The following is a 14,624-nucleotide window of genomic DNA, read 5'->3' on the forward strand; positions in this document are numbered from 1 at the left end:
TGCGTCTTTAATGATTTCATAGATTTTTTTAATATCGTTCTTGTTATTTTCATCTTGTTCCCTTTAGTAATCATTTTTTCATTTCTTCCTCAAGTACACAAGAACTCAGATGCAAGCTACTCAATTTAAACTTTTGTTTGACGAAAATGTGGTCCAAGCAAGTACCAGAGGTCGACCTAGTAACCAAGGATTGAAAGCTAATCGAGCTCATTACAGTCAGGTATTCCACCACATCGTTGTCACTACAATCCAAGATATTCAGATTCATGTCTCCAAAAAAGATATCAAAGTCATAAGTTTCAGAAGTTTCAATGTAGGAGTATAGATCATCAAAAAAAGTAGTTTTTAATATAGGACGTGGTTTGTTGCATTAAACGGAAGAGTGAATTATTCCTTTCAAATATTATTCTACCCAAGGTTGATCCTGAATCCCGCAGTCGAAAACTCTCAAAATTAACTTGTATATTATCCCGCACCAAAATGACAATCCCATCATTTTTATTGATATTCGCCTCATTATAAAAAATACCTTGGAGTATGACAGTTATCGGTTGATACAAGCTGAAATGTTTCACCCATAGCAATAACATCGAAGTTTTTCAACCTATATGATTCAATGAATGTAATGAAATTATGTTCTTGTTAACACTTCTCACATTAACATACATCACTCTCAGAAAAAGCTCCCTATCATCTAGCAGCTCACGAACCCCCTCAGCACTCATTCTACCACATTCAAAAATTTCCTGACCAATATCGCTTAGTATTTCGTCCTGTGGGTGAACTACCATTAAGCGTAGTCAGTTCTATCTGGTATTTTAGTGATGGGCAATTTTCATCTGATTCAGCGTGCTCGGTACTGTATTTCTGTTTATAATGTTCATTGCTTGACATGCAGTTTATGCAACATTTTGTCTGATTCTCACACTCGCTGGTGTCATGATCTCCGGCACAATTTCCACATACCTGTTTCCTCACGCATTTCCCACTTTTATGGTTGAATTCCTGGCATCTATAACACCTTGAAACAGAGAGTTCCTCGTAAACAGGCAGACGTTCCCAGCCATCACAAACTCTTCCATAATTCAAGAATTTCCTATACAAACTACCTGTGCATTCGACATATATTGTAGAGCTGGGTTTATTTTTAGCACTTCTTACAAATGTAACTCTCAGATGATCATTCTGATCTATCCATTCATTCTATTTTCGTATTGTTTGTTCCAAAATATCCTGAGATTTATTTCCTGTAGAACCTGCAATTTTTATTTTTGGAAGTTTTTTTGTAGGTACTTCAATTTTATATTTCTCTCCTAACTTAAGCTCAGCCTCCTTCCTGAGTCGCTCCGTTTTCTTCTCTGAACCACACTTCAAAACAAGGTTACCTTTCCCAGTTTCTGTTATCTTCCTTATTCCTATGTTTATTTTTGCTGGATCAATATTGGTCTGAATTTCTTTTCTACTTTTTTCAATTTTTTGTGGTATTTCAGTTTTAATAATCATTGTGTGTATATTTGTCCCTATATTGTTTCTCTCGTTGTTTGGTTCGATCTTTAGTACACTTGAGTATGAGCCGGTTAGCTTGCGATCAGATTTCAATGCTTCTATATCTTTTTTCATATCTACGATGTTTTTGTCGAAAAACTGAAATACTATGGAATTAGAGGAGTAGCAAAGAAACTAATGAAAAATTACTTAAACATCTGAAGTTGACGAAGCGCTAGAAATGTTGACGAACATCCTAAAACAGTCAGCTATAGACAGCACACCAACCATGAAAGAAAGTTGGTCAACAAAGTCAATACCTATAGAAATTAAAAGATTGATTGCTCTTAAGAGAAGAGCAAGATCAAGATGGCAAATAACACATGCCCCAAATGACAAAAGAATAATCAACCAGATTAGCAGAGATCTTAAAAACAAACTGAGGGACCTACAAGAAAACTCATTTGCCGAGCCGAATATGTAGATGGCTTGAATAGGTATGACAGCTCTATATAAAAACCAATCAAGTCAAAAAGAAAACCAACTGAACGAGTCGCACCACTCAAAAATGTAACAAACACAAACTGTAATTGGGCCAGAAGCGAAAAAGAGAAGGCAGATCTTTTTGCAGAGCACCTTGCCAAAGTGTTCACATCACATAACCAAGGAACTGACGTAGATATCGAAGAATATATTCTCAGTATTCCTCTCAATGTACCCAAAATAGAACCAATCACACTAAATGAAGTAAAACAAGAAATCGCTTATTTGAACGTCCGAAAAGCTCCAGGTATAGATGGGGTAACACCAAAAATGATCAAAAAACTCCCGGAAATAGCAGTGAAACTATTAACTTACATCTTTAATGCAATTATAAGACTGAAATACTGGCCAAAGATGCTAAAGTTAGCTGAAATAATCATGGTGTTAAAACCTGGTAAGGCCGCACCTACATTAGGTCCGCATTTCTCCCGATCCGATCCGATCCGATCCGACGTTGTCCGATGGTCGGACGACGTCGGAAGAAAAACAAACACCTTTATCTTAATGTTAGTGCCTACAATTGAAACGAAGCTTCCGAATTCTCTATTCCCGACGACTCACGACACTATCCGATTTCAATTGTAGGCACTAACATTAAGATAAAGGTGTTTGGTTTTCTTCCGACGTCGTCCGACCATCGGACAACGTCGGATCGGATCGGATCGGGAGAAATGCGGACCCAATGTAGGTGCGGCCTAAGCCGCCAAATGAAGTGTCATCCTACAGACCAATAAGCCTATTATCAACGATCTCAAAATTGCTTGAAAGAATTATACTGCACAGGATTGAGACAGACATCCCCAATGACCAATGGATTCCCTCTCGCCAATTTGGATTCAGGCAAGGACATTCAACGGTTGAACAAACTCACAGAATAACCAGAGTCATCAATCAAGCGTTCGAAGATAAACAATACTACACCTCAGTATTTTTAGATGTAAGTCAAGCTTTTGACAAAGTCTGGCATGCTGGGTTACTGTATAAAATCAAAACTACTTTTCCTCCAAAGTATTTCAGCATTTTGAAATCATATCTTACGGATCGAGAATTCAGGACAAAAATAGGCGAGGAAACATCTCAAAATTACCCAATTAAAGCCGGGGTTCCTCAGGGAAGTGTATTGGGTCCAATCCTCTATCTTCTGTACACTTCTGATCTGCCAACAACTAACAACATAACAACTGGAACTTTTGCAGACGATACAACCATAATGGCATGCCATGAAGATCCCACAACAGCAACAAAACTTGTACAAGAACATCTTAATATGGTAGAATCTTGGGCCAGCAAATGGAAAATCAAAATGAATAAAATGAAATCAAAAAAGGTAGACTTCACTTTGAGGAAAGAAGGAATACCAGAAGCAGAAACGGCCAAGTATCTAGGTTTCCACTTAGATACCAGACTTACTTGGAAAGAGCACATCAAAAAGAAAAGGAAACAAGTTGAACTCAAAATCAAGGAAATCTATTGGCTTATAGGGAGAAAGTCAAAACTGTCTCTAGAAAATAAAATTCTTTTATACAAAACAATTATAACTCCAATTTGGACGTACGGAATTGAAATTTGGGGATGGGCGAGCAAGTCAAATATAGCTATCATCCAAAGGTGCCAGTCTAAGATACTGCGTATGATAACCAACGCACCATGGTATGTTACTAATCAAACACTTCATGAAGATCTGAAAATACCCTCTGTTCAGGATGTCATAAAAACAAGAAGTAGTAAATATCAGTCTAAACTGGAAGTACACACAAATACCCTTTTAAAACCTTTAACACAAGTCAACGAAACAAGAGGACTGCAAAGGAAATGGCCAACTGACCTGATGGACTACTAAGAGATTCTCCCAATGGGGAGAATATCTTCACGACATGTTTTATTTTATTTTCTTAAAATTAGCTCATAGAATGTATTCTGATTGCTGATAAATAATTATCTCCGTTAATACTGATGATAGAGCTCTGAAGTTAAAACATTATACAGGCACTTTTTAACGTAGAATCCAGTGGCGTGCTTGTCTTTTCAAAAGGGTCTTTAATTACCCAATACAATCGAAATTACAGCTAAAACAAAATAATTGTATATTATTTTCTCTTAGCTGTAATTTTGATTGTATTGATCGCACATTTTAATACCCGGTATGGATAAATTCCTAATTAATAGTACCAATATTGTTCCATTTGAAAAAATTGAGTTTTACCCCAAAAACGATTACGATGAACTTTATTTCCTCATAAAAAACGCAATTTAGTATTTTTGACGGGATTTCGATTTTTCTAGTATTAGACGTTTCAATTGGAATAAATCGGAACCATCATAGTACACTTAAATGGAAACCTAAAAATTAAATCATAAAAAATTTTGACGTTTAAATGTCACTTATGTGGTATCATTGGATTCAGAAAATCATACAGATTTCATAAATGTAATGATATACCGGGTGTTCCATTTGAATATCGAAAGTTGGTATCACTTCATCGAAACAGGAGGTGAAAAAATAGTAATTTATGCAACAAGTGCAAAAAGTGAATGTTTATTGCACGAGTTGCATACAACATTTTTTCTACGTTCATGCAAAAAGCAAAAAATGATTTATTGAGGTGCGGCACTAGGTGTAGGAAAATGAAAAGCGCAACTTGAATACTTTATTATTAATATCGATTTGCATTGAAACAGGAACTAATACGTTACGAACAATTTAACTCAAACTTTATTTTTACCCTCAATGTTGAAAGTGAATGAACAATTGGTGCAATTTTTGATCTGAATATTTCGTAGTGAAGTACTTTTTAAATCCACTTCTTGATTTGTTACTGCTGTAAACGTACTAGTACTTGGTAACTGTACATCGTTATTTCCTTCAGGCTGTTTGTCATGATGACAGCACGTTGAAGTACAATGACAGATGAGTGCAATAAAAACTTTATTGCACTAGTGCAATAAAGAACTTCTTTTTCCACTAAATATAGTTCAATAAAGTTGTGCTTTTTGCATGAATGTAGAAAAAAATCATTTATAGATCAAAAAGTTTCGCTTATTATGGGATATCCCAAATTTCAATCTATTACCTTTAAAACTAACGGAGATACGGGGGGTGTACCATGATCCTGTTACACCCGGTATAATCCATTATCGGCAGAGGTTTTTTTTTGACTTGGGGACTATTTTAGGCGCGTTGAGCACTTCTTGGGTTAAGAAAAATCATGGCACCGAACGAACTCGAATTAATATTGTTTTTATGAGTTATGTTTTTTCTGTGTTATTTTGAATCATATTTTAGTATCAAGTTTTGAACTTAAAAAGAAAAATGTTGAAGTTGAAAACTTCATAATTTTTATTTTACACAGTCCTCTCCTCATGAATATAAATACAGAAATAGAAAGAAACGGAATACTGATGTCGCCTACGACAATCATGGACACCTTATCATTTTTCAATAATTTTTATTTTGCCCCCTCTGAGAAAAATTTCTGCGGCCGCCCTTTGTTGAAATATTTACCCAGTACATAAGTAATATAAGTTGTCTTGTAGTATTTCTATGCGCGGCATGCGCAGTCGTATATTTATTCTGTGTAATTGTAAGATAGGCTATGTGCAAGCCATGCTTGCTCCTTTCTCTTGTTGGCCGTTGTTGAAGAGTATTATTGTATATTTGTCAGTGTGTTTACTACACAGTTATTTCCTATATTTTATTGAAGACTTTTAATTATTAAACAGTGCGTTTAATTTATAACAGGTTATGTGCCCACGTGCGTTCTCATCGCGTGCAATCTAGACTTTTTATAATAGTTTATCGGTCGGGAACGTTCCACTACGTAAGTACATTTATATATATTGTGAAATAGTGTTGTGAAACAGACGAACAATAATTCAAGATGGCAGCAGTTAATTATTTCGCCAGTGTGCCAAAACTAAACGGACGCGAAAATTACCAGGAATGGGTATTCGCCATTGAAAACGTGCTAGTACTCGAAGGGCTGGATAAGTGCGTTGATGGCAGTGAATTGGACTCCGTTTTATTAGCCAAAGCAAAGGCAAAATTAATATTGACAATGGAACCATCGCTTTACACCCACGTGAGAGATGCAAAAACTCCTAAAGAAGTATGGACGAAACTTAAAAATCTGTACGACGATAGCGGCTTTACCAGAAAGATCGGGCTTTTAAGGACTTTAATATCAGCCAGATTGGAGAACCATGATGCTATGGAGAGTTACATAACTCAAGTCGTCGAAACATCGCAAAAGTTGAAAAGAACGGGCTTCAACATTGATGATGAATGGGTCGGATCATTACTCTTGGCAGGCTTACCCCCGAAATATTCACCGATGATTATGGCTGTTGAACACTCTGGTATTAAAATAACAACAGATGCCATTAAATCGAAATTGCTCGATATGCACGCAGATGGCGATAGCCAGGGGCATGGAGAAGCGTTTTCTGCTAAAAGTAACGCACGAAAAGGGAAACAGTTCCAGAGGTGGTCCAGAGATGGCGGAAGAAGCAGCGATTCGAACAGTAGGTCGTACGTCAATGAGAATAACCAAAGATTTGAGAATAACGTAAACAAAAAGGATCGTAGTAATATCACATGCTTCAAATGTAAGGAAAAAGGACATTATGTGTCGCAGTGTCTAAACAAAAAGGTAACTTACGCTTTGAGTGCCGTGTTTGCTAATGGTTCTTTTAGCAACACTGACTGGTATATTGATAGCGGTACCAGTTTTCACCTTACAGCAAGTGATAACGATCTCATTGACAAACGGAAGCCAGAATTAAGAGAAATATTTGGCGAATGAGGCCAAACTTGCAGTCGAAAGTGCAGGTGATGTCAGAATGGAAACTATGGTGAGAGGAAAAAGTGTTAATGTACTTTTACAAAACGTACACTTCATTCCAGGACTAACCACGAATCTGGTCTCTGTTAGCCAATTAATTAGAAACGGAGCCAGAGTAAATTTCCATGACACAGGATGTGAAATTTTTAATAAAAATAACGTTCTTGTTGGAGTAGCTGATTTGATGAACAATGTATACAAGCTGAGATTGAATAACAAGAATTCAACAGCATTGTTGGCCGCTCCAATGGTTACACCAGATCTATGGCACAGGAGACTAGGGCACATCAACTCGGATTTCTTAATAAAAATGCCAGAAGTAGTTGAAGGTATGCCACCATTCAAACTTGGAGAAAAAATACAGAAATCTAATTGTGAGGTATGTTGCGAGGCAAAACAAAATAGATTACCGTTCCCAGCAAAAGGAAGTAGAGTCAGTGACGTATTGGAGATTATTCATAATGATGTCTGTGGACCTCATGAAAAATTATCTATAGGAGGCTCAAGGTATTTTCTCACATTCATAAATGATTACTCAAGAATGTGTTTCATCTATTTTTTAAAATCGAAGGATGAAGTTTCAGAGAAGTTTCACCAGTTCAGATGCCTAGTAGAAAAACAGAGGAATAAACGAATAAAAATTCTGAGAACAGACAATGGAGGGGAGTACATTGGTAGAGATTTCCAAAATTATCTCAAAAACAATGGTATTGTTCATCAAAGGACAAACAGTTATACTCCAGAGCAGAATGGTATGGCAGAGAGGTTCAATAGGACGATTGTAGAAAGAGCAAGATGTTTACTCTTCGACCAAAACCTAGGTAAGCAATTTTGGGCTGAAGCGAGTAAAACTGCTTGCCACCTAATCAATCGTTCAGTTACCTCTAGTATTTCAAAAACTCCATATGAAATGTGACACAACAAAAAGCCAGACATTAGTAGCATACGAGTATTTGGAAGTACCACAATGTCTCATGTTCCAAAAGAAAATAGGCAGAAATGGGATAAAAAGGCCGTCAAATGCATCCTTGTAGGATTTGATGATCACACCAAAGGATACCGACTTTATAACCCAAACAGCCGAAAAGTTTTCATCAGTCGAGATGTCACAATAATGGAGAACATAAAGAAGAGTGTTGCTCTAAACATCGAAGAACCAGTTCAAGAGGTGACAGATTCAGTGGGGGTCTCCGCATCAAAAATGGAAGATTTCAAAGAAAATGGTCAACCAACAGATGAACTGGACGACAGTGAACCTGAAACTACTTCAGGTATATCAAACGATCAACCTAGAAGATCTCAAAGACAGAGAAAAAAGAAGGTGGATCCAGACTTCGTAACATATGCATGTGGACATAACAGTGCAATAGGTAATCCGAAATCTGTTTCAGAGGCTTTATCCAGTCCTGATAGTATTTTTTGGAAAAGTGCCATCGAAGAGGAACTACAGTCTTTTGAAGAGAATCAGTTATGGGAATTAGTTGAAACGGAGAGAGATGTCACTGTTGTCGATTCAAGATGGGTTTTCAAGAGGAAGTCCAGTGCTGATGGAGAAGTGAAATATCGAGCAAGGTTAGTCGCAAAGGGATTTACACAAAAGTATGGAATTGATTACAATGAGACTTTCTCTCCTGTAGTCAGATATTCCACTCTTAGAATTTTATTTGCATTAACACGGGAAGTGCTCACTTCCCGGACGCTTTTTCTCTGAGAAAGTAGCATTTCCCGGCCTAGTCCGGAAAGTACGTACTTCCCGGACTAGGCCGGAAAAGAATCATAGAATCCATAGCAACCGAGGTAACGGCTGACAGTTCATATGAAATTAGTTTTCAAAAATTTGCATGTTTTTTATCGCAATCGCAATAAAATATGGAAAGCAGCAGCGATAGTGTTATTTTACATGGTTGCCGAAATAATATTGTACGCAACACGCCCGAAAATGGTTTTTTTGGACTCACAGACTTCCAGGACTCGCTTACGCTCGTCCCGGAATTTTGTCTATTCGTCCAAAAAAACCCTATTTTCCGGACTTGTTACGTAAATTACTATTATGAAAATACCTGAAGGTTTTATATGCTCAGAATCTGATAAATGTAAAGTTTTGAAGCTTAATAAGGCAATTTATGGTCTTAAGCAGTCAGCTAAGTGTTGGAATGATAGAATTAATTCAGTATTATTAGAATTGGGATATACTAAATCTCAATATGAATCTTGTCTTTTTTCCAAAAAGGTTGAAAATAGCTTTATAGTCATAACTTTATATGTGGATGATTTTTTAATTTTTTCCAATGATGTAATGAAAACTAATAATTTAAAAGACGAATTAAGCAAAATATTCAAAGTAAAAGATTTGGGTGTTGTCAGAGAATGTCTTGGTATGAATGTTAATTATGATAAGGAACAGGGTATTTTAACATTGAATCAGGAATCTTACATTGACCAAATTTTGAATGAATTTAATATGTCAGAATGTAATATTATGAAAACACCTATGGAATGCAATATTAGTCTAGAAAATGGTGATCAAGATCAACTTTCCATGTACCCTTATCAGAATTTAATAGGGAGTCTTATGTATTTGGCAGTTATAGCTAGGCCAGACATTGCATTTAGTGTAAGCTACTTGAGCCAATTCAATCGGTCATATAGTCAACTACATTGGAAGCATGCTAAACGCATATTAAAATATTTAAAGGGTACTAAACACTATTGCTTGCGATTTTCAAAGGAAAACATGGAACTAGTAGGCTTTGTAGATGCCGATTGGGGCAACAATTCTATTGATAGGAAATCATACACAGGGTATGCTTTCAAATTTTGTGGTTCCGTGGTTTCCTGGCAAAGTTGCAAACAAAAAAACAGTTGCGCTTTCTAGTACCGAGGCAGAGTACATGGCTATCTCTGAAGCGGTAAAGGAGGCTATTTATTTAAAAGGTTTATTGTACGAGCTAATGGGAACAGCTCTTTGTGTGAATTTGTTCAGTGATAATCTAGGTGCAATTAAATTATCTGCGAATGATACCTATCATAAAAGGTCAAAGCATATTGACATCAGACATCATTTTGTTCGACAAGTTATTGCAGAAAAGCAAATTGTATTGAAACATTTACCGACACATGAAATGCCAGCTGATATTTTAACGAAAAGTTTACCTGCTGTTAAACATAATTATTTTTCAAAAATGTTGGGCATTCATGATATGTAGTAGTTCTTAAGTTTCATCATGTGATTTTGTTTTTATTTGTACTGTGTAAGTGGGGGTGTTGAAATATTTACCCAGTACATAAGTAATATAAGTTGTCTTGTAGTATTTCTATCCGCGGCATGCGCAGTCGTATATTTATTTTGTGTAATTGTAAGATAGGCTATGTGCAAGCCATGCTTGCTCCTTTCTCTTGTTGGCCGTTGTTGAAGAGTATTATTGTATATTTGTCAGTGTGTTTACTACACAGTTATTTCCTATATTTTATTAAAGACTTTTAATTATTAAACAGTGCGTTTAATTTATAACACCCTTGGAGAGTACATGACAGATGATAATCTTTAGTATTTGTGCACTGATGTAACTTGTCCTGTACATCGTAAAAAATGTCTGAAAGGATTAAATAAATTATTATTATTATGTAATTATTTCAAAAGGTTGGTATAAGGTCTTCAAGGTTGCATTGAAAGCTGGTAATAATGTAGCAATAAAACTTGAAGTAAAGCTTACTGCTTCCTGACGAAAAAGTCAGGGGTTCAAGGAATTGAACACTGCCAAAGAAAAATAATATAGGTATAGTGGCTTTCACCGAAACCAAGAAGAAAGGACAAGGCACAGAGAAGGTTGTAAATTATATCCAAGTCTTCAGCGGAGTCCCCAAACATGAGAGAGCGAAGAGAGGAGTGTCAATGATGATTTACAAAAGATACTGGAGAAGAATAAAGGACTGGGAAGGCATTGATGAGAATTTAATTAGGATGAATGTGAATATAATGCAGAGAGAACTTGTGATTATCGGTGTCTACACGATATCGGTTTCAGGGAAGGATAAATTTTACAACATATTGAATTATGTACTACAGAGTGTGGGATGGAACAAAGAAGTAATCCTTATGGGAGATCTCAATGGAAGGACAGGTAACAGCAAGGATGATCCTATAGTTGGACCATTTGGAGAAGACAGGTGCAACGATAACGGAGAACGATTAATTGATTGCTGCCAAGCACACGACTTAAAAATTGCAAATGGATTCTTCAAAAACAAGCCTATCCACAAATTCACTTGGATCCAACACAAGAAGAACTTGAAATCAACCATTGACTACATCATAATACGGCAGCACACAGGTCTTCAGGTTAACGATGTAAGAGTTTATAGAGGAATATTGTGGGATTCTGACCACTACTTTGTAAAAGCAAAAATATTCTTTCCTTGGCAACACGATAAATCCCAAGCAAATCATATTCAAATGGAAAACATCAATAGATCAGATGGAATAAACTTCAAACGTTGGAATCTGATTAACTTTCAGGATGAATAAACGAAACAAAGATACCAAACAAGGTTTAAGAGCTAATGATGACCTCGACACAGAAGAACTATATGAACAGATAAAAGAAGCTTTACCGACATCAGCTACTGAAATATTGGGGGAAACCGCAAATCATATTAGCAAATCATTATGGTGGAATGATGAAATAGGAGTTCTGGTAAATCTTAAAAACAAAGCTTACCTGAAATGGTAGACAACGAAAAAACAAGGAAATAGAGAACTATATCTGGAGGCGAAAAGAATAACAAGAAGAAGAGTTAATGACGCAAAAAGAAGTATATGGGATAGTAAATGCAAAGAGATTGACTCTTTCGTAGGTGGACGAAAAGAAGCAGAGTCTTCATCAATGCGCTGAAAAGTCCGGGCAAAAACGCTGCACACATTGACACAATTCCCACAAATAACTGTGTTACATACTACAGAGAGCTATTGACAGAGACAAGACAAAAATATCTGACACCGAATACACCACAGATAGACATTTATTTATTTATACGGACAAGCCATTTTACATTATAATAAAAAAAATATATAATATCAAAAATAAACATGAATTTCCAAAATTCTAGTCACCGAATTTTCATCTAGCGATCAAGCCTTGAGATTCGAAATATCGCAATCATTCGCTGAACGAAGTGCTCTATCGATCGGACCATTCATAGTTTACAGTTTAGTCCTATTCGATTCAATAGGTATTCACTTTCGACAAAATTGTTCTACATTCGACATTGTAGGTGAAACACTTTCTGTAGGTGTTGAAACAGTGAAGCAAGCAGTGCGCAAGATGAAGAACGGTAAATCCCCTGGTGCCGAAGGAATACCTGCAGAGCTGGTCAAATGTGGAACACACAAGCTTTTCCAGGCTGTGGCAAATTTGGTGAAAAAATGCTTGAGCGGACACCGGGTGCCCAAAGAATGGAAGACAGCATATATTTCGTCGATATACAAGAAAGGAGATAAAAACAAATGCACAAACTTCTTCTTCTTGGCGTGCCCTATCCGTTCCGGACGTTGGCAATCAACATGGCAAGTTTTATTTTGTTCGCTGCGTTTCTGAAAAGTTGTATGGATGTCTGGCCAAACCACTTCCTGAGATTGTGCAAACTACAGAGTTATATCCGTGACCAGCACATTCAGTAGGATATATGATAGAATTCTACGAGACCTCATTGCGAATGAATACAGTGGAAAAGAAGAAGAAGAACAATCAGGATTAAGAGCCGGCAGATCATGCACAGACAATGTATTTTGTCTGAAGCAGATTATTGAGAAGAAACTGAACACCATTCAAGAAGTCCACCTAATGTATATCGACCTTAAGAAAGCCTATGACAGCAAACCTCTGAAGAAACTCTGGGAGACATTGCAAGAAACTAACATCAACCAAACGTTAATAACAGCACTAAAATATATATATATATATATATTTTTTTTTTTTTTGATCCACCGATAGACGGGTCGGTTCGCTGGGAGCACCGGTCTACTCTGCAGACAAGGTGTCCTCAGGAGCTGGTAAGGAACTTCCGAACAGCTCGGGTTGTGGCCAGTACAACCTCCTTCTGAGCTCGACTAATGGGGCTAGAATCTAACTTCAAACGTCTAGTATTTTCTATCATGTGCTGTTCGACCAAGCCATTCACTGATATAATCAGAGGGAGTATTGATGTTTTCTTCAGACCATATTTTTCTTTCACTGCAAATGCGAGGTCATGATACTTAGTAAGCTTCTCACTGTAGGATCTTCCAATATTCTCATCCGCAGGCACTGCTACATCGATAATCTGTACACTCTTCTCGATCTTATTGAAGAGCACTAGATCTGGCCTATTATGCGGTATTGCCCTATCTGTTATTATCGTTGTGTCCCAGTAGAGTTTGTATTCTTCGTTCTCCAGCATTCTTCTGGGCTCATACTCATAAATACTTCGACTATCCAGTGACAATCCGGTTTCTCGAGTTATCTCCATGTGGTATATTTTTGCAACGGCGTTATGGCGCTCCATGTACTCCCTAGGGGCCAGATTCGGACACGATGATGTTATGTGCTGTATGGTTTCTAAGGATTTGGAGCACCTTCTGCATAAGTCGGTAAGTATGTCTTGACCAGTTAAATGTTTGATATAGGCTCGAGTAGGCACCACCTGATCCTGTATAGCCACTAATCTTCCCTCGGTCTCCGGAAACAGATATCCAGCTGTCAGGTAAGTGAGAGATTCAGTTTTCAGGATAATATCTGAGTTTAAATTTCCAGGGTATCTTCCATGGAGTGCTCTTCCATTCCACTCCTCCGAGAGCTGCTCAACGGACGTTTCCTCTAGATGGATTGAGGGTTTTGCTAGCCGTAGAGCCGTGGACTCATCAGCCTGGCACAACGCTCTGAAGAATGGTGAGTTTTTTGACTGAAAGTACTTTCTCATATCTAACACCATCTTATAATGTGTCATAAGTATATTTTGTAGTCCTCTACCTCCCTCGTGTCTCTTCAGGTACAGTCTATTCACTGACGAATGGGGGTGATGTACCCCGTATCTTGTCAACATCTTTCTAGTCTGTATATCCACCGCCCTGAGCTCCGCAGCGGTCCACCGAACAATCCCAAAAGAGTAGCTAATACAAGGCAGGGCCCACGTGTTAATCGACGTGAACAAGGCTTTAGAATTAAGTTTGGCTTTCAAGATATTCCTCAGCCTACTGAAATACTTCTCCTTAAAGGAATTCTTTGCCTCGACAGTTTTTATATCTAGGGCTTGCTGAATTCCTAAGTATTTGTACGATTCCTCCGGTTTCAGGTATGGTATTCTAGAGTCATCCCATAGCTCGATATGTTCGCCATCCACAATCTTACCTCTTTTCACATTCACAATCGCGCATTTATCGAGGCCCATCGCCATTCCTATTGCTGTACTGAATGAAGAAACTATTTCCAGGAGTCTTCGCATTTGTTCTTCGTTGGCCGCGAACAGTTTCAGGTCATTCATGTAAAGCTGGTGGTTGAGTTTAATTTTTCTTATTTTGTCGATGAGATAACCATATGAACTGTTGTTGAGCAGCCTACTTAGAAGGTTCAAGGCCAGGCAAAACCACAGTGGGCTCAGCGTATCCCCCTAGAAGATGCCTCGCTTGATTGTATCATCTTCGATCTCTTATTACCGTTTTTGCTTTTTATCAGTAACGTGGTCCTCCATGACTTCATCAGATATTCTAACAGACGAACAATA

The 14,624-nt window shown here is 37.3% G+C and overlaps 1 protein-coding gene across 1 annotated transcript; it reads right to left on the reverse strand.

Annotated features, from left to right (window-relative positions):
* Positions 1–12,908: 12,908 nt before the first annotated feature.
* Positions 12,909–14,384, reverse strand: LOC123689040. Its single transcript, XM_045627838.1, has one exon. The coding sequence runs from the start codon at positions 14,382–14,384 to the stop codon at positions 12,909–12,911; it is 1,476 nt and encodes a 491-aa protein (XP_045483794.1).
* Between the last annotated feature and the right edge of the window lie 240 nt (positions 14,385–14,624).

The sequence above is a fragment of the Harmonia axyridis genome, chromosome 1, assembly GCF_914767665.1.
Source record: "Harmonia axyridis chromosome 1, icHarAxyr1.1, whole genome shotgun sequence".
NCBI classification, from domain to species: Eukaryota; Metazoa; Arthropoda; class Insecta; order Coleoptera; family Coccinellidae; genus Harmonia; species Harmonia axyridis.